The 25,424-nt window shown below is 39.7% G+C and overlaps 1 protein-coding gene across 3 annotated transcripts in view; it reads left to right on the top strand.

Annotated features, from left to right (window-relative positions):
• ADAMTS18 (ADAM metallopeptidase with thrombospondin type 1 motif 18) overlaps window positions 1-25,424 on the top strand; it is a 154,724-nt gene that overhangs the window by 2,608 nt on the left and 126,692 nt on the right. For all 3 annotated transcript variants that reach the window (XM_001143790.6, XM_016930217.4, XM_016930218.4), the window contains one exon: window positions 547-863. In XM_001143790.6, the coding sequence (XP_001143790.4) occupies window positions 547-863 (317 nt within the window). The remainder of the gene's footprint in view (window positions 1-546; window positions 864-25,424) is intronic.

The following is a 25,424-nucleotide window of genomic DNA, read 5'->3' as shown; positions in this document are numbered from 1 at the left end:
CTTGTTAATGATCTGAAATATCATCTGAAGCTACCCCACACTGTGACTTAGGACTTGAAATGTAAACTCTGCCTCTGCCAAAATGCTCCCGATTCAGTTTAAGCACAGAGAAATTAACCTCCTTGAAGAAATTTCCCGATTTTGTAGTTTTATGTTTATTAACTTTATCTTCAAAAAAATTAAATTTTATATATATGAATGGTTCTGTGGCCAATATTATAAAAGGCCCAGACCATTAAACATCAAAAGAATGTTCTAAATCTCTCTCCAGACAATGAGAGGTGTTACATTTTTCCACAGACATCCATGAAATTCATCAAAATTGTGCTTGGCTTTCGGGCATCTGTAGAAATGACTGTGGCAGAGTTAGTTGTAGAGACAGGTCTTCTGCTGCCTGTGCTACTCTGAATTATATTTGATCTAGGTGCAAGGCAACAGGAACAAAGATATCTTTGAGCTTTGTGTTGCTCTTTGCCAGCTTGCTGGAAAGAGACCATTTGGAATTGTGGGCTCTGGGTGCTGACAGCTGAACTTTTCCCATTGCAGATTACGTCTTTGTCACGCCAGTAGAAGTAGACTCAGCCGGGTCATATATTTCACACGACATTTTGCACAACGGCAGGAAAAAGCGATCGGCGCAGAATGCCAGAAGCTCCCTGCACTACCGATTTTCAGCATTTGGACAGGAACTGCACTTAGAACTTAAGCCCTCGGCGATTTTGAGCAGTCACTTTATTGTCCAGGTACTTGGAAAAGATGGTGCTTCAGAGACTCAGAAACCCGAGGTGCAGCAATGCTTCTATCAGGGATTTGTCAGAAATGACAGCTCCTCCTCTCTCGCTGTGTCTACGTGTGCTGGCTTGGTAAGTACACCCCAGTCTGTGTTGAGCTCCCTCTTTCGTGTTTTGTGTAACTTGAATGAACAGATGTCTGCAATATAAGTGCTCTTCCAGCCAACTCCACACATTCACACTGTCAGCCTTGGTACTTCTAATATTCTCAATTGAATTAATCTAATCTGCTCCCAGAAAAAGAAAATATAATAGAACTTTAATTACCATTTAGAACAATCTTTTGATGTTTAATGGTCTGGGACTTTTCATTCTCCATGTTTGAGATGATCCCCAAGGAAATTAACTTGATGGATGCCATTCGCTTTGTAATGTCCCGGGAGACCAGGCATTCTATAAATCTAACAAGCTTCATGCGTCTACATGGCTTTGAAATGGGAAAACTGTATTTCAATGCGAAATTGCATTCAGCAGCACTGGTAAGATCAACCTTCATTTTGCTGAAGGGAGGCCTTTTGTCTTCTTTGAACTAATCTGTTGCTGGTGTCCTGCTCACATAAGACATCCTTTTAGAATGTGGTGTGCTGTGTTCCTGGGCTGGCAGGATTAAATGTGGCATCCAGGGAAGCAGAACCTTTTAAAAGCATTTGGGACCAGTGTTATTTCCTCCCTATGTAATCCTCATCTGCTGAGCACCAGGCCAAGAATATCAGTGTAAATGATACTCTTCTCAGGATTCAATCAAATATACGAGGCGGTAAATGTTGTTCTGGGTTGATTTCATTCTGTGTTGTGATTGAGAAGTGTCTTGAATTGACAGAAGAGTTTGTGTGTGTTGAGACACATGGTGATTGTGCTCTGGCATGGCCAGAAGAAGGAAAATGTGAGAAAGCCCAAGTGAGGATGTAGTGAGTAATGTACATGGTACATCATGGCACAAAGCAAGAGGGGTGGCTTGGGTGCGGGTGAATGCGGACTCCCATGTTCTTTGTTAGTTGAAACTTTCAGTTACTTTTTAATTTTTTCCCCCTATTATGGCCTGAAATTTAGCTAAAACCTTTCATTACAACCACAATCATGGTATTCTTTCTTTGGTCTATTTAAAATGATGAACATGGCTCACCATTGACCTATATATTATAACATGGTTACATGGTTACATGCCCCTGTGTGTGCACACATGACTATATCTTGTTTTTTTGTTTGTTTGTTTGTTTGTTTGTTTTGTTGTGGCACATCTCCTTCTCTTTACTTAGCATCCCCTCTGTATTTCTCTTTCTTCTGTCTATTCCGGTGTCCCAAAGGAGGAGTTTGTACAACCCACCGTAGTGGCTTAAACTATCCCATTCCACATACCAGTAGTTAAAAGCAGTCTGCCCAGGTTCTAATTCTCAGACCAGCATTTACTCATAGGACCTTAGACAAATTGTTTAACTCTATGTTAAGTAGAGTTAACTATGCCTTAGTTTATTTATTTCTAAGATGGGAATAACAAGAGTTTACATCACAGGGCAGTGGGGATTCAATGATTTCTTATGTGGAAAGTGCCATAGCAGTTCCTGGCAGGGAATAATTTCTCTATAGCTGTTCTATTTTCAGCAAAATTTAGCCTCCTCATGTTTAGCACTCTCAGGACTTCACTCTGTGAGTGATGGGAAATCTTATCAATTGTCTCAAATTAATAATCTCATAGTAATAGATTAATATTATCAAAATTTCACATGAGTAGAATCATAAAATTTTTCTGTATGAAGATTTCATGATGTTTTTATCCATTTTTTAAAAACTTTTAGGTTCAGGGGTACAAGTGAAGGTTTGTCACGTGGGTGAACTCATGTCACAAGGGTTTGTTGTACAGATTATTTCATCACCCAGATATTAAGCCCAGTACCCAATGGTTATCTTTTCTGTTCCTCTATCTTCTCCCACCCTCCACCCCCAAGTAGACCTCAGTGTCTATTGTTCCCTTCTTTGTGTTCATGAGTTCTCATCATTTAGCTCCCACTTATAAGTGAGAACGTGGGATTTGAATTTCTCCTCCTGCGTTAGTTTGCTAATGATAATAGCCTTGCTCTCCATCCATGTTCCTGCAAAAGACCTGATCTCGTTTATTTTTATGGTTGCATAGTATTCCATGGTGTATATGTACCACATTTTCTTCGTCCACTCTGTCATTGATGGGCATTTAGGTTGATTCCATGTCCTTGCTATGGTGAATAGTGCAGCAATAAACATTCACATGCATGTGTCTTTATGGTAGAATGGTTTATGTTCTTCTCATACCTAGTACTGGGACTGCTAGGTTGAATGGTATTTCTGCTTTTAGCTCTTTGAAAAATTGCCATACTGCTTTCCACAATGGTTGAACTAATTTACACCCCCACCAGCAGTTTGGGGCTGTTATGACTGAACATTCTTGTATATGCATTTTGATGAACATATGGACACATTCTGTTGGATACATGCCTAAGAATAAAGTTGTTGAGTCACAGAGTATGTATAAATTGAGTTATTCCTTATCTGAAATGTTTGGGACCAGAAGTGTTGTGGATTTTCAATTTGGGGAGGATTTTGGAATATTTGCAGAATATATTCTGGTTGAGCATCTCTAATGCAAAAAATCTGAAATGCTCCAATAAGGATTTTCTTTGAGTGTCATATCAGTACTCAAAAGTTTCAGATTTTGGAGCATTTCAGATTTCAAATTTTTGGATTAGGGGTACTCAACTTGTATATCTTCAGCTTTAATGAGTACTGATAAGCAGCTTTTCAAAGTGGTTGTACTAATTTAAACTTTCATCACCAGTGTATGAGAGTTCCAGTTGCTCCAAATCCTCCTGAAGACTTGATATTGCCTAATTTTCCATTTTAGCTGTTCTGATTGATAGGTGTGAAGTAGTACCACATTATGGGTGTAGTTTGCATTGTTCTGATGGTTAATGAAATTGAAGGCACTTTTTTGTTTACATTTTCTTAGACATTGTTCAGCTTCTTTGGTTAATCAGGGGTTCATAACTCCTCTAAAGTTAATTAGCAACTATAGTAATAGATTCAGAACCATAGATGATTCAAGAGTTCAGAAAAGGAACAAGCCTTTAACAGGCTTGTTGGAGAGACTCATCGAGTTAACATGCCAGGAGAGACAGCCACCCTTCTCCTATTAATACAGAGACCGAGAAGAGATGAATGAGACTGGGAGATGAAACTTCTTCACCTGAAGTTTATATATCAGTGTTTCTCTGAGTGGGGCCAGACCACTGGCCTTAGGGTCCTTTTGGATGTGGTAGCAATTTTCTAGTGTGCATGCAGTGTATATTAGGAAAGCGATGTCACCTTTAAATGATTTGACAAAGTACTAATAGGAATCTACCATTATCTTGTCTGCTAGAGAAGTCCCCAAAGAAAGTGGAAAATGGTAGAATGGTTATAATCGTGAATACATATGTACGTACATACATATAAGCAGACATGCATGCATACATACTCCAGCTAAAATTTTCCTAGCAGAGTGTTAGCCTTAATAATTCAGAATTAACCTGTTTGAAATATTTGTAATAATTTCTTAAAATGCACCCACCTCCCCTGCCAACTCACAGCTCTCACTTTATTCCAGAATTGAGGTAGTTGTTACTTACTTGGAATAATTCATTCATGAAACAGGAGTTGTACACTTCCCTGAGTAAATACTGCCTACTGTTATGTTTAGAGATGATTGTTTTAAAATTTTGAATGCTTTTATAGGGTAACCTAGAAAAGGTCACCCCTGTTTTTTATACCAGGTGGCCTTATAATCTGTGAAGGTGCTAGGATTTGCAGCCTTTGTCCCAGAATCTCAGAGGTACAGATTAACCTAATCTAATGGTGATCTGCCATGTCTGTCCTTTCTACTATATCCAGCCTCCCTCTGACTAGCACAGGGATGAGAAAGTCGTTACATCCAGCAAGCCATGACATTGGTGGAGACTCTTCATCTTGCTGTTGAACCACAGTCTTAAAATTTTTACCTGTATTTCTTAATTTTGTCTTCCAACAGAACAAACTTGCATGTTTCTTCCTATGGACTAAGAGATCTAAAAATTTTACTGCTCAAAAATAGTCTGTCTTAGTGATCCTTTTTGTGAGGACAGTGATTATCAGAGTGTGATCAACTATGATTAGCTTCACTTGAAGGGCTGAAAATGTGAATTCCTTTGTCTACAACAGAAGCTCAGGGAGGCTGGACACAGGAAGGTGTATTTCTAATTCTCCAGATGATTCTGATGCATACGAATATCTGAGAACCACTTAGTGAAAATGCTTGTATTTTTGGAACTTGTTAGAAAGACACATTGACTCATCATTTTTTATTGTTCTTATATTTTTAGAGACAGGGTCTTACTCTGTCATCTGGGCTTGAGTACAGTGGTATAATCATGGCTCACTGGAGTCTCAACTTCCCAGGCTTAAGCAATACTCCCAACTCAGCCCCCCAAGTAGCTGGGACTACAGGCACGTACCACCACACCAGGCCAATTTTTGTAGAGGCGAGGTTTTGCCGTGTTGCCCAGGCTGGCCTCAAATTTCTGGGCTCAAGCAATCTTCCTGCCTCAGCCTCCCAAAGTGCTGGAATTACCAGGCTTGAGCCACCACACCCCACCCTATCCTTTTTTCATTGGACAACTATTAGCCTCTAGTGTGTCAGGCACTGTTGAGAGCATGGTAGATGAAGCTTACCAACAAGATGCATGTTAGATCCAGGTCGTAGAGCTTACAATCTAGGGAAGAGAATGGAGCAATACTTTTAGACCTGGCAACTGCTATTTTTATTGTGAACCAAGCTGTGACTCAACCCTGAAACAAGGAGTTTACACAGTATGGTTTTAGAAAAGTGGGGAGCTGGTGAAGTTATTGCCAAAATGCAACCTCTCTGAGCTGTACAATGCATATTAGCATATTGACAAGTCAGAAATGTCTTATATTAAAGACACCTGTTTAACTCTGTTTATACCTATAGTTTCCCTAACTTCTTTGGCCAATGAAAATTTTTTTTTTCCAAGGAGCATCTCTTCACAGTTTGGTGGTGACATGAAAAACATCAACACAATGGTACCCAAAATAGATACTATAATATTATGTATTAGTTTTTAACTGTTAAGAGATGCTCCAGGAATAAGTGGTTTATGGTCATACAAGTTAGGGAAAATTTAGAGGTTTAAAGGAAGCTAAACAAACATCTTTAACATATTTCATACCTTTTAATACACTAATGTGCATTGTGAAGTGCCAAGAGGTAGGATTTCCATACTAATTTGACCACTGCTCCCCACCAGCTCCCCGTTTCTGTTTGTTTGTTTGTTTGATGTGGAGTCTCGCTGTGTTGCCCAGGCTGGAGTGCAGCGATCTCGGCTCACTGCAACCTCTGTCTCCCAGATTTAAGCGATTCTCCTGCCTCAGCCTCCCAAGCAGCTGGGATTACAGGCATCCACCACCACGCCTGGCTAATTTTTTTGTTATTTTTAGTAGAGATGGGGTTTCACCATTTTGGCCAGGCTGGTCTTGAACTCCTCACCTCAGGTGATCTGCCTACCTCAGCCTCCCAAAGTGCCAGAATTACAGGTGTGAGCCACCGTGCCCGGCCCACTCCTCCTCTTTTTGAACCACACTTCCATCAACATCTTGTACCCGGGTTCTGCGGTTCACGCTAAAAGAGCAATTCCTAAGTCTGAGATTATTTGTACTTTACTTGTACCTGGATATGTGTTCCCGTTGGGGAAATGCACCCCTTGCTTAAGAAATTCTAAACCAAGCTCCATTCTTCATGTGAAGATTGATTGAAAAGACATGCAAAAACTGTCAGTCATATTGCATTTCTGCCCAGCTTTGTAATACATGGGTGAGTTTACCATTGATGAATAACTTCAGTGAAGGCCCAGCTGGCAAGAGTAGTGGACTGCTTTGCTGTTTCTCTTGGATCTTCTGCCTGGTGTCTGATTACCATCCAGCCTTAGCACTGCATCTGATGCTCTGAGTGGAGTATGTACCGTGATCAAGGCTGCCATGAGAACTCCCTCCAGCCTCAATTCCTGATGCATCATCCAATTTTGTCACTCGGTTTCCCCTCGTTTCTCTTTTCTTTGTCCCCAACAATTAAACCGTAAGTGGCGTTTCTCCCCCATGGCTGGCTGCACTAATGTCCCCATTGTATCTTTTTTTTAGTGGTGGCCTTTTTTAGACTATGACTGCAGTGACCCATTCTCCAGAGAGCCTGGGTTCTTGCAGAACTTTGGAAACAATTGGATTTCAATAGGCGGTAGGGACGCTTTGATCTCCCCCTTTCAAAAGTATTTTATGACTCAGAAAGCTCAGTCATTGAGTTGTCTGTTGCTGGTCACTGCCTGCCAAACAGTCTTTACAAAGCTGATTTCCATTCATAAAAGGGCTGAAGTTGAATGACCTTCGTCCATGGCGGGCAGAAAGAAACTAGGCTCAGCTGCTTTGGAGGGCCTTGTTAGCTAGTAGGGGTTTGTTGAATTACATATACCCCCTTGGAGCTTTTCGGTCACTTGAGAGGATCATGTGAAGTTAAGGATTAGACTGGGTTGTATTTATGTGTTTTGTGAGACAGACAAACTGAAATCAGTGATGTTTTCTTAGGCTATTACTCATTTCATCAAGAAAGGTTAAAAAGGTTTCTTTTGTTATTTTGTTGTGGCTTCTCTCCTCTTCAGACATGATTTGTGAAGAGAATTATTTGCTCATAACAAACTTGAAGCAAAATGCCAGATCAAACTTCTTTTTAAAAAGAAGACAAGGTTCTTGCCAGAGAGCAGGACCCCAAGGTGACTAAGGCCAGTTTGAGGGGTCTCACGTGGGAGGCTGAAAGGCCAGTTCTTCCTGCCTATGTTGCCTGCTTTTTTTTTTTTTTTTTTTGAGATGGAGTTTCACTCTTGTTGCCCAGGCTGGAGTGCAATGGCATGATCTCGGCTCACTGCAACCTCTGCCTCACGGGTTCGAGCAATTCTCCTGCCTCAGCTTCCTGAGTAGCTAGGATTACAGGCATGCACTGCCATGTCCGGCTAATTTTGTATTTTTAGTTGAAATGGGGTTTCTCCATGTTGGTCAGGCTGGTCTTGAACTCCCAACCTTAGGTGATCCGACTGCCTTGGCCTCCCAAAGTGCTGGGATTACAGGCGTGAGCCACCGCGCCCGGCCTGCCTGCCTGCCTTTTCGGGTATGACCACTAAGGCATCAGGCTCCGCAAGTCCTGTGTTGTAAGTATTGGGCTTCCTTCATGTCTCTGGGCCTTGGTTTTCTCATCTGTAAAGTGGGAACAGTACCTCTTTTTCTCTCATAAGATTGTGAAGATTTATGATGGCTTAGCTTGGTGTTTGGTGGAAGCTCCATGCTTGATTAGTCTTGACTTTGAACTAGGAGAAGGTCTGGGAAGGAAATGGCCATTGAAGTCACCCACAACACACACATATTCTCTCTCTCTCTTTACCAGCTACCATCCCTGTCTTGCCTTAAGGCCTTTTAAAGTTCAACCCTGTCAGAACAGGAAATGAACACTTTGATACTGGCAATTCTGCTTGCGGGAATGTTTGGAGATCTTGTGGGAGTGGAAAGTAACCATTACTTTATAAACTGAAGACATAAAATGAGAGAAAAAGAATCAAAGAGGAGTATCAACAGATAGATAATGATTTGCATCAATTCATGTATGATGAAGCAGCATAGTGTAATGTCTTTGGACTGAGACTCTGAAGTTCCATCTCTTGTCTTTGCTAGCTACGTAACACAGGGAAAACTCTTTATCCTGGCTATGCTTTATTTCTTCATTGATAAGTTGAGGATAATGATAGCACTTCTCTCATGGGGGCTATGGATGCTTAATTGAAAGAAAAATATTCTATGTGCATAGTTAGAATGATATTATTACTATATCATTATCAAAACCGATATCATTACCTGGCACATAGTAATAATATCAGTTGTGATAATGATATAGTACTAATTATCATTATTGCAGAACTTCCTCTGCAGAGGAGTTTTCAAAATTGACTGCTGACAGTTCTTACAATCCACAGGCAGAAAAGAGTTTCAGCCTAGATAAAAACATAACAGTTAATATTTATTAACTACTCTGGCTATTAACACTGGAGCCATTGAGAAGAGATTCAGCTAAAACACACAGGGAGGCCCTTAGAATATTTAACTGCAAGCTGGCATTATAAGTAGTTAACGTCTGAGGTGTAGGATATTTTTTAGTAAGGCACTTCAAAAGGACCTGGGCACTTGAAAAGAAAAATATGTGTGGGTCCCACCTCTGAAAATTCAGTAGGTCCTGGGTAGAGCCTAGGGATTCAAGTTTAATAAAGGAAAGAAAAGCTTCACCTATGGGGGACTCAGAGTCATTGTCCTCAAGGTGTCTGAACAGGACCTTCAGTGGAAACGAGACTGCCTGAACCTCTCTGGGAGAGTTGTTTTTGCTTTGTGGAATGCATCACACCATGTAAGTGTGACTGTCAATGCACAGCCTAGCATTACCTGGTAGGTATTCTAAGGAGGGAAGTGGGGTGGCTAGTGTGAATCAAAATGTAGAGATTGTTCTTGTTTATATATTGTAAGACTTTCAGTAGTAAGTAGAAAACTTCATCTCAGGCTATGTTAAGCATAAAAAAATATGCATTTTTTGGCTCTGGAATAATCTTCCTAATTCATCCTTTCCTTCCTCTATCCCTCCCTCCTTTCTTCTTTCCTTTCTTCCCTTCTTCCTCCTTTTTTCTCTCCTTTCTTCTTTTCCTTCCTCCCTACCTCCTTCCTTTCTTTCTCCCTCCCTTCCTTCCTCTTTTTTTTTCACTCTCCTCTCTTCTTCCCTCCCTCCCCATCTCCCTGCATCTCTTCCTTCCTCCCTTGTACTAGGATTGGCTAGCTTTCAGCAAGGCTAGATCCAAGCTATCCAATGATGTCACCACTGTTGTCTTTCTCTTGGCTCTTCTTGCTTCTGCTTGGCTTCCTTCTGCATGTGTGGCCACCTGAGATGAAGATTTCAACACTTCCTTGGGTACCTGGCATCTCCTGTGACTTATTCAGCAATAACTCCACAGGTGGACCCTATATAATACCTGAGAAGAAGTATGTGGGGCTGAGAGCTTTATATGGTCTCTCACCTGTCTGCGGGCCTCAGTGGACCACATTAAATTTGTCTCTGTATCCAAACAAGACTAAACCATATTTTTATTTATGGATTGGTCTGTGAATTAATGCACAGAAGCAGGTCTGGAATGATGCATAGCAAACTGAGGGCTGCATAGTTTTTGGCTGGACACTCTTCATGAAACCAGAGCTTATTATTTCTGGAAGTTGTGTGTGTGGTTAAAACATACATAAATTGCATTAGCCAAACATCTTGTTTGGTGGGGGAAGAGGGATTAATTAAAAACAATGTATATTTTGGAGGTTTTTTTGCATAGATCTATTTTTTGTATAGATCTATCTTATTCTTTTAATTACTGCATATTTATTTTCTTCTGATTAATGTTTATTTCCAGGATTTTTTTGTGATGCTGCTGAAAATAACATGGAGATATATGACACTTCTTAGTTGCATGCAATTGTATATTTTATGAGGGGGGTAGGGAGAGAGAGACCTACTTTGTGAAAAGCTGACATGTCAAATACATATGGGACATCAGCTATAGCCAGATATGGCTTACCAACACTGATATTAGCCACCCAGTATCACCATCATTAATACCTGGCTTGTATAACATGCAAAGTTACTGAGAACTCATTTCATCCTTGTTTTCCATGAGCCTAGGGCAGTGCCTTAGAAAGTTCTCTCCAGAAGACCCTAAATGTGGGTGAAATTGCGTGGTTTCCCACCATCAGCAATAAACAGTTTAAGAGAAAGTGGTACTGATAAATATCTGAAGTCTAAATATAAACAGGCCTAATGATAGCACTAAGGCTTTCGTGACCAAAAACATTTGCTTGGACTTTGTACACGTCTCTGTGAACAAACCCAGGAGTTCCTCTTCAGTCACATCAAGTTTTTCCCATGAAAGCCCGTTCCCACGGTTTTCTATCCAATTACAGAGCAAAATACACTCAAATACCGTAATGCAAGTCTGGTGAGAGTGTTCTGTCTGGACAGCAAGCTCACCTCTCCTGAAGGGATGCTTTTGATGTATCTAAGGATTTCGTTTTCAGCTGAATTCCTTTGATTGCTTTTTCATGCTGCTGAGCTTGGGAATACTTTATCTGCCCCTTATTACCACTACAAGTCAAGGGGGCATGCTTTCTAATATAAATTATGTAGTGCACATCACTAATTTACTACAAGTCAGCTATGTGCACACCCTTATTTGAGAGACGGCACTTGAAAGGGATTGAGATAAGCTGGTAAAAGAAGATTATCTTTCTGCTGATTTACCGAGTTCTGCTATAACAGAGTACTTTTTAGTGTCTATGGGTTCACCCTGTGATTTTACAATTCCTCATCTCCTTTTTCTATTTAACTTTGCCTCTTCTAGGAGGTAAATGAAGTGTTACTCAAAATTACTTTTCTGTGGGTAAATACTGCATGCAGTCTTTTCTTCCCCCTCCCTTAATTATTGAGTCTACGTCTGTTTTATGCTGTGAAGAGACATAATGGAAAAAAAATATTACCACAATATACTTTCACTCTTTAAATATGCTAATGAATGTCTCTACATCTTGTCACAGGGTTTTCCTTTTGTCATTGTTTTCCAGTAAAATGCATTGAAGTAGGATGAATTCCATCCTTGTAAAAAGTTTCTTTTGTGTGTGAAACAACTAATGTCTGTTTAGTATTACATATTTAACCTCGGTGTGTATGACTAGCACATAAGTGTAGAACAGTGATTCTTAGTGCACGGAGCTTTAAAAAACACAGACGCTTATGCTCAGGTCTCACCCCAGAACAATTAGAGCAGAATGTCTGAGGATGGGGCCCAAACATCTGTGTTATTTTAAAGACTCCCCAGGGTAGTCCTAATGCACAGTTGAGTTTGAGAAACCCTGGGCTAGGTAAATGTTATGGGCTTTAGAGATGCAATCATCTTAGACATGGTGGTGTCACAGTTTAACATGGCACGATGGTATGTTCAAATGCTAGTTATTTGATCTTGGAGAAATGACTTTTTGAAGACATATTATTTTGAAATAATTAGACTTACTAGTTGCAGCATGTATGCAGAGAGTTTCCACATACCCTTCACCCACCTTTGGGAAATTATCAAATTGTCTGAGAATCTAGTTTGCTCGTCTGTGAAGTGGAGATGGAAGAAAAAAAGGCTTCGAAGGGGTGTTGTGAGAATTGAGATAATGTGTCTAAAATGTAGGAGGTTGACTTTTTTTTTTTTTTTTTTTAAATCTGTGACAGAGTCTCACACTGTTGCCCGGGCTGGAGTGCAGTGGCGTGATGCAGTTTACTGCAACCTCCGCCTCCTGGGTTCAAGCAATTCTCCTGCCTCGGCCTCCCGAGTAGCTGGGATTACAGGCGCCACTACCATACCCAGCTAATTTTTTCTATTTTTAGTAGAGACGGGGTTTCACCATGTTGGCCAGGCTGGTCTCGAACTCCTGACCTCATGATTCACCTGCCTGTCAAAGTGCTGGGATTACAGGCATGAGTCACCGCACCTGGCGAGGTCAGCTTCTAAGACAGCCCCCAAAATTGCTGGCTCCCAGTGTACCGACACTTTCTCCAAGTATTCAGTCTATTTCTGGGAAGGAGTTTTTGCAGATGTAACCATGACTGCAAATTGGTTAACTTTAAGATAGGAAGATTTTCCAGGTAGGTCTGACCTAATTACATGATCCCTCTAAATTTGATTGGGTCCAGAGGTCAAAGAGAGGAGAAGTCAGAGAGGTTCATAGCTAGAGGGGTTTAGCATATGAGAAATTCTCCATTGTGGACTTTGGAGATGGAAGAGGCCATGTCACAAGGCACATGGGGCTATAGGGGTGAGAAGGGGGTGTCAGAGAGCTGAGTGACCTCTAGCTGACAGCAGGGAAAGGGGGCTTCAGTCCTATAACCAGAGGGAAGTGAATTCTGCCAACAGCCTGAGTGAGCTTAGCAGTGGAATCTTTCTTGGAGCCTCCAAAAAGGAATGTAGCCTGGGTGACATCCTGAAGACCCTAAGCAGGGAACACAGTCACAGCGTACCCACACTTCAGACTTACACAACTGTGAGTTAATAATTGATTTTTTTTTTTCCCCTGAGATGGAGTCTAGCTCTGTCATCCAGGCTGGAGTGCAGTGGCATGATCTTGGCTCACTGCAGTCTCCGCCTCCTGGATTCAAGCAATTCTCCTGTCTCAGCCTTCTGAGTAGCTGGGATTACAGGCTCCTGCCACCGCGCCCAGCTAATTTTTGTATTTTTAGTAGAGACGGTGTTTCACCACGTTGGCCAGGCTGATCTCGAACTGCTGACCTTGTGATCCACCTGCCTGGACCTCCCAAAGTGCTGGGATTACAGGCGTTAGCTGCCGCACTCAGCGAATAATTGGGTGTTTTTAAGCTGCTGAGTTTGTGGTAATTTGTTAGGCAGCAATAGAAAACAAATACAGAAAATATCTATAGTGCCCACTCTTTGGCAGGTGTTCACCAAATAGTCCCCTTTTCAGATTCATGACCATCTTAAATTATCCTGTCAATGACTTGTAAGACAGTAAGTCCAAAGAGAAGAAGCAAGTTTTCTTAGATATTCACTATTTAAAATTGCTTAGGAAATTGTTATGTTTAGCGCAGGGTTTCTCAGTCGGGCATTGGTGATGTGTTAGAATGGATAATTCTTTCTAGGGGGAAGCTGTCTGGAGACATATTGGTTTGTTAGGATGGATAATTCTTTCTTGTGCAGGGCATGTCCGTGCATTGTAGGAGGTTTAGCAGCATTCCAGGCCTCTCTACCCTTTAGATTCCAGTAGCAACCCCCAGTTATGTCAGCTAAAAATGTCTCCAGACATAGCCTAGTATCTTTCCTGGGGGCACAGTTGTCCCTAGCTGAGAACTACTCATAGAGCACAATCACAAACTCTATTCTTTACCACAGTGCATTTATATGAGTTTATTTTTTTCAGAGTAACCTGCTGTTTATTTCATTGTCATTATGAATAATGATTTCAGGTAATCTATGTTTGAGGAATTTAGCTGCTGAGACTACGTATGAATGGTGTGTGTGGGCTGGGAGTCGATTGGATGGCAGCAGAAAACCCATCTGGGAATGTTTTAATAGATATGTATTTGCTTTTGAATTTCACAGCATGACAACCCAGACTCCTGAAAATGACTGGATCTCTAAAGAAACAGAGATGTATTTATAATAAAATTCACCCTTGCATTTTTATGAGGAAAGGGGCCTAACCACGTGGATGTAGATTTGAAATGTGGATTCTGTTTCTGGGCTTTTGCAGTTGACCTAAGACCAAAGTTAAATGTCCTCTATATTCTCTTGACCTGTAAGAATAGGAGCGATGAGCTGTTCTGAAAATGAAATAAGGGATGTTTCCTGTGTTTTGCAAATGTGTGCCCTTGCCTGAGAACCTTGGAAAGGTGTATTAGGTTTTTCTATCTATTGTATGTAGTTGGGCCACTTACACTTTTTTTATTATTATGATTATTATTATTATACTTTAAGTTTTAGCCTAGTGCTAGATGATGAGTTAGTGGGTGCAGCGCACCAGCATGGCACATGTATACATATGCCACTTACACTTTAGTTCTTTTAAAAATAGTCGCCATACTTGAAGAGGCAAAGAGCTCTTTTGCAATTGGATTGTTAGACGTGGAACCTAATTCTTCCATCTGCATAGACTCACCAGCTGACCTAATCATTTAACCTCTCTCTGCCGTCCCTTCGTTGAATAGACCCATCAGCTAACAGTGAGTAGTACACTGGCATTTACATAATTAGCAGCATGTTCTAAATTTCTCAATATCTTTATAAATATATAAGGTAAGCAAAGTCAAAGTCACTTTGGGCTTGTGTTTCTAGCTGCCAGTAACTAACAACTTGACATTTCTTTTTCTTTTCCCTCTATGCCTTCTTCCATTCTCCCATCCATCCACCCACACACCCACTCACCCACCCATCTATCCACACACCCCCCTATCCTCCCATTCACACTTCTAAAACATTTTTCTCAGCCTACTGTATGTCTTCACATTATGACAGACTATAAGGATACCAAAATGATAGTTTGATTCCTAAATTCTTGGACGTTTCAATGTGAGGGTGAGCAGTAATGATGTCATAAGGATGCTGCAACAAAATTAATATTACAGTTAAGGTATGTGCAAAGGACCCTGGGAACACAAATAAGTGATGAGACTAATTTTTAAAGGGCAAGCAATGTAAGCAACTGCCTCTGTGCCCTTCATGATATATAAATACCAAGTAATCTTATGCTCAAGGCCATATAAACTTCATTGCTCACAGGTCAGTTAAAAACATGCGCAATTCTGACCACTTCTTACCACTGCTGCCATCACTGTTCTAAATCATTCTTATCTCTCACCTGGATTCCTGTAGCAGCTTCTTCTCTAATGACTCTTTCATCTCTTCTGTCCCTTTAGTCTATTCTTCTCATAGTGGTGAGATGACTTCATTTTCCTCTTCTCTACCAGCTCATGGCTTTACATTGAGCATAGTATATGTATCAGTCTGTTCTCATGCTGCTAATAGACAAATTACCCAAGACTGGGTAATTTATAAAGGAAAGAGGTTTAATGGATTCACAGTTCCAGATGCCTGGAGAGGTCTCACAATCATGGCTGAAGGCGAAGGAGAAGCAAAAGCACATCTTACATGGTGGCAGGCAAGAGAGCTTGTGCAGGGGAACTCCCATTTATAAAACCATCAGATCTCCTGAGTCTTACTCACTACCATGAGAACAGTATGGGGAAAACCACCCCCATGATTCAGTTATCTCCACCTGGCCCTGCCCTTGACATGTGGGGATTATTACAATTCAAGGTGACATTTGGGTAGGGACATAGCCCAACCGTATCAGTATATAATCCAGATTTCTTACCATGGCCTACAAAGTCCCTTGGATCTAACTTCCTATCTCTTCCATTATTATGCATGCCACTGAGCTCTTCCAGTGGGCTCCACTGCCTTTCAACATCCCCAGATGTCCTACCTCAGTGACTGCACTTGGAATGCTCTTCCCCCAAGTATCCGTCTGATTATTTCTTCCCTCAGTTCCCTATGCAAATACTGTCATTCCAGAATGGTCTTCCCTGACACTCCCATCACTCCCCAACCCCCTTCTCTGCTGTAATTTTCTTTATATTATTTATTGCCCAGTGCTTGACTCACTTGTTTATCACCTGGCATATTCTGCCTTCCACCTTGAATATCAGCTCCATGAGGGCTGAGGCTTTATCTCTGCTATTCACTGCTGTATTTCCAGTGGCTGGAATCATTCTTGGCAAGTAATAGGCACTCAAACATTTGTTACATGAATGTATGTAATTATCCTGGCAATTTAGAAATAGATAAATTATTCCTATGTTTGAAATGCTTCATACATTGGATATTTCTCATTTTTTCATCCATTGGGAAAAACATCAATGGCCTGTCTTTCATGTGGGGACTCAAAAATGACAGTGGCCACTTCTGATTTTTTTTTTTTTTTTTTTTGCCTACCCAGCATTCATTACTCCAGTCATCTGATAACGTTGAAGCTTTCCTTAAGGATCTACCCTCCCCACCTCTTCCTCAAGTCCATGCAGTCTGTGGGAAGGTGACATGTTTTACATACTGACTAGTCAGAACATCAGATATCGTTGACCTAGAGTAGTTGGTTCAGAAATAAACACGCAACAAGATCAGTGCCAATAAAAATCAAATTCTGGGACACCTGGGGTTAGCAAAGAGGATGGAAGATAATCCCAGGGTTGCTGGCAACCATCTTGCCCCCTGAGAGTAGGGTCATCATAGTCGTGATATGCAGCTATGCCTGAAATTAAAGTACTGTGGGTCTCTTATGCATAAACCCCTCTCCACTTTTCTGTTAATTTAGTTTAACTTTCGTTTCTGTCATTTTGGAATGAAAGTCCAAACTATGATAGAAATGAATGAGTTACAGACACTTTTCGCAAAGAGCTCCTAGTCTCATAGAGGAAGCAGGCAAGCATAGTGCAATAAGTGCATTGAGCATATACTGGCTGACAGGCAGACGCAATGGGCAATTTGCCTGCACACTTCATGCATCAACATTTATTGGGTGCAGTGCCCACAGCACAGAGTATTATGGCATCTAGCATTGTCAATATTTGTTCCTCACAGTGCATCTTGGATACATTATTGGTCTTGTTGATTCACTACTTTCTATGTCAGTTGTCTTGTTATTACTCACCTCTCTGTGTCTGCCAACAATAACTGCAGATGCTTTTAAAGTAGTAAATACAAGTGAGCACATTATGTGCCTGTCTGAGCAGTTGGAGGGAGACAGAGGCTTCATGGTTGTCTTAGAGGATGACTTCACACTCTATAACCATTTTTAATTGATTTCTTTTATTTGTTTGGATGATGACATGTGGGGTAATGATGTAAACCAAGAATTCTTATTGATGGATTACCATTGCTCAACCTTCATATGCAGTTCATTTGTGTCTTTGAAGATGTTTATTTGAATGAATCTAATTTTAGTATGCAGTAGATCTTTATTTTTAAATAATGACAACAGAAGTTTGTTTTATTCCCCCATGAAATCTCCTATTTCTTTTTTGTGATGTATGGAACTCTACCATCTCTTTGCTTCAGGCTAGCGCTGTACAGTAGAAATATAATGCAAGTCAACCTATATAATTTTAAATTTTTTAGTAGCCATAGGAAAAAATAAAGCAAAAAGAAATAGGGAAAATTTATGTTGGTGTTATATTTTAATCCAATTCCTTAAAACTGGTATTTCAAAATAATCTGCAAAAATTAATGAAATACTTTTATTTTTCACATGAGTCTTCAGAGTCCAGTGTGCATTTTATACTTAATGCACTTTCAGTTCAGACCAGCCACATTTCAAGTGTCCAGTAAGGGCTACTGTCTTGGGCAGTACAGGTATAGCCATCTCCTACCCTGAAGTTCCCTAACAGATACAGTGAAAGCAAACAGGTTGAGTAATAGTCCCTTTGTATTGACTGGTTTGCTAAAATTGTTTGTTCTTCAAACAGTAGTTTCAGAGAATATGCAGTTTTCAGTTGAATACTCTGATGTGGACAGGTTGATATTTTGGTTTGGAGGCACTTGGCCATTATATACTTACGTTGGTTCTGTTTCTCTGCAGAATTCTGGCTAATATGCACCCATTATATGGGTCATATAGTTTCTATGCAGAAATTTCTATGTCATCATATTTCTATGTAGTTGTATAGAAAACTGTACAATTCTGATGGCAAAAACTGGATTTAAAATAGAGACTAAATTAAATGTTTGTTTTGAAGATAAATGAAATAGGCCATGTTCTGAACATTTTCAGAATGTACATGTTGATTTTCTTCTAATTATGTTTGGTTAAAACTTGCTAGTTTAATTAACTTTTGCTTTTTTTTTTCAAATGGAAACCTCTTTGTTAAGTGTCAGCCTTATGGTTTGTTTTTGTAATAACTTTCTTAGTTATACTAAATAGCTATACTAAATAACATATTTAAGTATACTAAATAACATATTTAAGTATACTAAATAACATATGTAGAAAGCAAAGCAATTATAGTTTTAAAAATATCCATGGTCAGGAAATTAAAACCCAATGTCCCACTATTATAAATTTCCCTCCCTAATAGAGGGGTTGAGTGACAAAAATAATTCAGAGCAGTGGGCATTCAAAAATAAATTGTATCTGACTTGAGGTCACATTTAGTGTATCAGAAATTTTAGTTAACTTGTATTTCTACTCAAAAGGATTTGAACAAATTTTCCTTGCTGGTGGCAATGCTAGCACTGAAGCAGATAATTTCCACAGAAAGGCAGGAGAAGTCACCCCAGGAGTAAGGTTTTTCTACACTCTACCCTAGAGGTGGTTTCTTCCATAGCTGGAGAGTTAGAGCCTGTCTTTAGTTTTAATGTTTTATTCCCTTGCTGAGTCCTGGTTTCCTTAGGCCCAAAAAGTAGGGGAGGGTTTTCTCAGGAATACTTGAAATGAGGAGCAGGTCAGGTGGCCTTTATTCTACAGAAAGAATTATCAGTTTAGGGAAATAGCAGTGGGTGCTCTTCAGGTGTGACTCCTTCTCTGTCTATTCTTGTTGCTAGGATGAGCATGAATGGGTGCATATTAGCCAGAATTCTGCATAGAAACAGAACCAACAAGGTTTTTTTTATACATATAAATGTATATGTGTGTGTGAGTGTGTAAAGAAATGCATTATAAGGGCCAGGCATGGTGTCTCATGCTTGCAATCACAGAGCTTTCAAAGACGGAGGCAGGAGCATTGCTTGAAACCAGGAGTTCAAGACCAGCCTGGGCAACATAGTGAGACCCTGTGATATGGTTTGGCTGTATCCCCACCCAAATCTCACCTTGAACTGTAGCTCCCATAATTTCTATGTGTTGTGGGAGGGACCTGGTGGGAGATAATTGAATCATGGGGGCATTTTCACCCATACTGTTCTTGTGTTAGTGAATAAGTCTCATGTGATCTGATGGTTTCATAAGGGGTTTTCCCTTTCCATTGGTTCTCATTCTCTCTTGCCTGCTGCCATGTAAGACGTGCGTTTCACCTTCCACCATGATTGTGAGACCTTCTCAGCCATGTGGAACTGTGAGCCCCTTAAACTTCTTTTCTTTTATAAATTACCCTGTGTTGGGTATGTCTTTATTAGCAAAATGAAAACAGACTAATACACCCCATCTCTATAAAACATGAAAGAAATAAATTAGCTGGGTATGGTGGCATACTTCTGTAGTACTAGCTACTTGGTAGGCTGAGGCAGGAGGATCGCTTGAGTCCATGAATTGCAGGCTGCCGTGAGTATGATAGTGCCACTGTACTCTAGCCTGGGTTACAGCGAGACCCTGTCTCAAAAAAAGAAATTTATTATACTATTATAATATTATTTGACTCATGCATTATAAAGACTGAGAAGTCCCAAGACTCGTTGAGAAGATGGAGACCCAGAAAAGCCAATGGTACGAGTTACAGTCTGAGTTAGAAGGCAGCAGAAGATGCATATCCCAGCTCAGAGACAGAGGGATTCTTCCTTACTCAGTCTTTTTGTTCTATTTAGGCCTTCAGTGGATGAATGAGACCCACCTGGTGGATGAATGAGACCCACCTGGTGGATGAATGAGACCCATTGGGGAGGGCCATCTGCTTTACTCAATCTACTGATTCAAATGTCTGTTTCACCTGGAAACACCCTCACAGACACATCCAGAATGATGCTTAAATCTTTGGGCACTGGCTGGGCTCGGTGGCTCCTGCCTGTAATCCCAGTGCTTTTGGGAGGCTAAGGCGGGTGAAACATGAGGTCAGGAGTTCAAGACCATCCTGGCCAACATGGTGAAACCCCGTCTCTATTAAAAATACCAAAAAATTAGCTGGGCTTGGTGGTGGGCACCTATAATCCCAGCTACTCAGGAGGCTGAGACAGGAGAATCGCTTGAGCCTGAGAGGCAGAGGTTGCAGTGAGCCAAGATTGCGCCACTGCACTCCAGCCCAGGTGACAGTGCAAGACTCTGTCTCAAAAAAAAAAAAAAAAAATTCTGGATACTCTGTGGTCCATCAAGTTGACAAATAAAATTAACCATCACAAGGCCTTTTCACCATTCAATGGTAAAGTTGACTTTGCACCTCTTCATAACACACTCCAATTGTGTTTTCACATTTAGTCATGTGCTTATTTGAATAATGCCTGTCTCCTGTACTAGATGGCTAGTGTCATGAGTGTATGAACTCCAAAATAATGATCTATTATTAAATATTGTTAAAGTCCAAGTCTATCTACTGACTCATGAAATATGTCTCAAGTGCCAAGCAGGTCCAACGAGAGAGTATCCAGAAAGCAATATGGCCCTAGTGGTCCTGCAAAAAGGTGTTGGCATGAGACTGACTCCAGCATGTTCTTTCATACAGAATGCCAGGAAAGGTCTTGCTGATGAATTGACAGAGACTGGGAGATATATATATGTCAGGGAGCCAGCCATGTGGCTATGATCAGGAGGAGCACCCCAGCAGGATGGCAGCGAGTATGAATGCCCTGTGGCAAGGTGGAATGATTGGTATACTCCAGGAACCCAAATACTCAATAAGCATCAAGCATCACAATAAATCATTGCTGCCATACTACTCTGTTCCACTCATCACCTAAAACAGGTAGTCAGTTGATATTCATGTTTCATTGTCATTTGCGGGAAAATGAGGGTTTCAGTTGGAATAAATGAGCCAATGGAAAAGATGTAATGGTCTTCCAAAACTAGTGAATAAACAGGGAGTATCTGAAAGGCCAGAATGTTATATTTTTTGCCACACTGTGAAGTTTGATGATAAAAAGGAAGGTTTTAGAATGATTTGTTGCACTAAATGCATTTCTGTTGCCATATTGGCTGGGTGGAAAAGGGGTTCCCAGCTACCTGTACTCAGTCCTGGGTTTGGGTCCAGCTCATTTCTGAAGAGGGACATCCAGTGTTATTAGTTTCTCCTTTCTAATGCTCAATTTTATTGTTCTTATACCATCAGTTTCTCAGCAGGGATTACAACAAGCAAGGGCGGTCTCTGGCTACCTGCTAAGATGGTAGGGGGGTCGAGAGACTTGGTTTTAGTCCCAAGACTCAACAAATACTGTGTTCTTGTGCAAATTATTTCCCCTTTCTAGGCTTCAGTTTACTCATTTGAAGATAGGATTAGGGATGCAGTTCTCAAACTGCCATCTTTAGTGTACCTCCATAGGCCTTATTTGGAGTACTTGATAAAAATTCAGAGTCCTAGGCCCCATTCCAGATCTATTGAATCTGTATTTTCAATAAGCACGCTAGAGGATCCTCATGCTCACCAAATTTTGAGAATCAGTGAAATTTTTTAAAAAAGATTAGGCCTAGTCATACATTTAAACATTTTTGATTCTTTGTAGGAATTTTTTTTTTTCAAATTTTGGGTTGCAACCAATTCTTGGGTCATAAATCAATTCAGTTGGTTATGACCAACATTAATAAGAAAGAAAATATCATAGAGTAACATAAAATAGAAGAGACTACATCTGATTGTATAATATCTAGGAAGAATGGGTATTCATAAAACTTTGTAGTGTGTTTGTGCACTGAGCCATGTTATAAAATGTGTGTGGGTGTGTGTGGTAATTCTTAGCCATGGCTTTTAGTCAAAATAGTTTGAGACATTATTATAGAGCATCAAAATTTAATAGATCTATACAGTCCTATATGTAACTGTCCCCCAGGTAAGTAGTATCGGGTGAGTCAATTTGATCCCACCCAGACAAATACTGAGAATTCTAGTACGGTAATATTAGCAGGAGGTATGGAATCACCGAATAATTCTTTTCTAGCACTATAGGTCTTAAAGATTATAAACATCTGTATACATTGGTGCTTTTTTTTTCTTTACTCCAAAAGCACAAGAAAGATTTCTATTAAGCATTTGAACCAAAATGGAGCATTTTTCCTCCCATGTTAGTAAATGCTTGCCTTTGATAGTCTAGCTTTTAGCTGAGCTCAGATTCAAGACAAGGCTTGTTTGATGAAGCAGACCCGTCAGAGTGGTTCACCATAAATGCCATAAACCTGTTGATTTAAGGGTTTCAGTGTATACTGTAGGTCATCAAGCCCCAAACAGAGCACATGGTTTTTGATCTCAGGATTCAGTTCTCCATTGTAAATCTGTCAGCCTTGGCTGTTGAGTCAGCTACTGCGAGCAGAATGTCTGTGATACTATTTATCCTGTCATATCAGCTTAGGAGAACAGTTTTTTGTTATTCTCTGTGGAATAAGCCAGTCCCCAGTTAAATGCTACTTTTGACACTAATGCAGTTTCTTATCTCTATTTTCTTCGGTGTCTGTTTCGTAGGACAAGGCTTCAGGCAATGTAGCTTTAGTCTAAAGATTTTGACTAAAATGTGGCCACTTAGTTTACAAGGTGCTTCTGCAATCCTGCATACCGCTTTCTCTCCTTTGAAGAATATTTCAGTTTCTGGTTTAAAAATAATTAATGGAAATAGCATATATGTTTAGAAAGGTACACAAATAATGAGTACGTAGCCCTCCCATTATCCTCAGAGGATACGTTCCAATACCTCCGGTGGATGCCTGAAACTGCAGATGGTACTGCACCCAATATTAAACTGTTTTTTCTTTATTTTTATGTATATGTGTGTATATATATACACATACTTATGATAAAGTTTAACTTATAAATTAGGCACAGTAAGAGATTATCAATAATAATAAAATAGAACAAGTGTAACATATACTGTATTAAAAGTTATGTGACTATGGCCTTTCTCTCAATGTATCTTATAATTACTCATCTATTTTAAGACTGTGGTTGGCTTTGAGTAACTGAAACCATGGAAAGTGAAATGTGGTTAAGGAGGAACTGTTGTATACAGCTAATTGATTTTCAGAAAGTGGCCACACTCCTCTAACCACCAACCAGATGAAAATATATCATGTCACCATCATTGCAAAAGCCTTCACTCATACCTTCTCTCAGTTCCAAATTGTCTCACTCCACAAACATAATTGCTACCATGACTTCTGTCACTGAAGGTTAGTTTTGCCTTTTTTTGAACTTTGTATACATGCATTCAATAGAGTGCTCTAATTCTCTAATTTGTCGAGTTTCTTTTGCTCAACAGTATGTTCATAATATCCATCCATATTGTTATATGTAGCTGTAGTTTATTCTCGTTTCTTCAAAGTATCTCACCTCATGAATAAACCACTATTTATCTGTTTTTTTGTTGACAGACGTTTGGGTTGTTTCTGGTTTGGGGATATTACAAATAATGCTGTTGTGACTATTGTTTTTGCAGGTCTTATGGTTCAGATGTACTCATTTCTGTTGGCTATATTTATCTAGAAATGGAATTTCTGGTTCATCTAGCATGTGCAAATTCAGCTTCGGTAGAAAATGTCAGTTTTCTGAAGTGGTTCTACCAATTTACATTCCCACAAACTGTCCACACAAGTTCCACATGTTCCTCATCTTTGCCAGTGCTTGGTATTTTTGTGTTTTTAAACTTTAATCTAGAGTATGCTTAGTATATCATATCGTGAATCTGTGTCTCTCTGATGACTAAAGAAGTTGAGCAAATTTTTCACATTTACTGGACATTTAGATATCCTCTTTTGTCACATATCTCCCTAAGTTTTTTGCCATTTTTCTATTAGATTTTTCCGGGTATGGCATCTCTTTGGATAATAGTATTTTCTTGTACATCCTGGTATGCCTTTTTATCCTTTTAATGGCTTTTTAATAATGAATCACTTTTTAAATTTTAATTTTTCACAATTTATCAGTCTCTGGCTTCCTGTATTAAAATGCTTTCTTACATCCAAGATCATGAAAATATTTTCCAATGTAAAATTCTATAAGTTATATTTATTTGCCTTTACATTTAGTTTATAATCTGCTTGGAATTGAGTTTTTGGATGATAGGAAATGCAGGTCTAGCTACCATTTTCTCCCAATTGGATATTCACCTGATACAGCATTTTATCAGAAAGACACTACAGGCACACTATATTTCTAGCTGATACTTGTCATAGGTGATTGTGTATGTGTTGGTTTGTTTCTGAGTTCTGTATGTTATTTCACTTTTTAAAAAAGTCTTTATTCTAATACCACACCTTATTAATTATGGTAGCTTTGTAACATGTCTTACACATATTTAGGAGTATAAGTCCCTCATCTTTGTACTTTTGGATTGTTCTGACTATATTGTGTTCTTTGCATTTTAGCATTAGTTTGCCAACGTCTACCAAAATTCTGCTGGGATATTTATTTGGACTGCATTGAATTTACAGGCTAATATTTATGTTATTGCTTTTCCGTCTATGAACATGGTATATCTAATTTGGTTAAGTCTTAAATTCTTTTCAGTGGTGTTTTGTGGTTTTCATTATAGAGATCTTGCTTATTCTTAGATTGTTATTCGTGCCTGTTTGATATTTTTTTGCTATTTAAAATGGAATAGTTGTATTTATTTTCTAATTTTCTGCTACAGATAGGTATAAATAAAGTTGATTTTTGTATATAGACTCTTATTAAGAACTCTCTCACTTATCAATTGTAGAAGTTTACTTATAAATTCCTTTCTCTTCAATTTTTATTTAGATTCAGGAGGTATATATGTGCAGGTTTGTTACATGAGTGTTTTGCATGATGTTGAGGTCTGGGGTATGAATAATCCTGTCACCCAGGTAGTGAGCAGAGTACCCAATAGGTAGTTTTTCAGCCCTTTCTCTTCTCCCTCCCTCTCCCTTCTAGTAATCCCCAGTGTCTAATTTTCCTACTTTATATCCATATATAACCAATGTTTAGCTCCCCCTTGTGAGAACATGCAGTATTTGGTTTTCTGTTTCTGTGTTAATTTGCTTAGGATAATGGTGTCCAGTTGCATTCATGTTGCTGCAAAAAAAATGATATTCTTTTTTATGGCTGTGTGTGTA

Source organism: Pan troglodytes, chromosome 18, assembly GCF_028858775.2.
Source record: "Pan troglodytes isolate AG18354 chromosome 18, NHGRI_mPanTro3-v2.0_pri, whole genome shotgun sequence".
NCBI classification, from domain to species: Eukaryota; Metazoa; Chordata; class Mammalia; order Primates; family Hominidae; genus Pan; species Pan troglodytes.
Note: the sequence above shows the minus strand (reverse complement) of the source record. Positions and strands in the feature narration are given on the sequence as shown.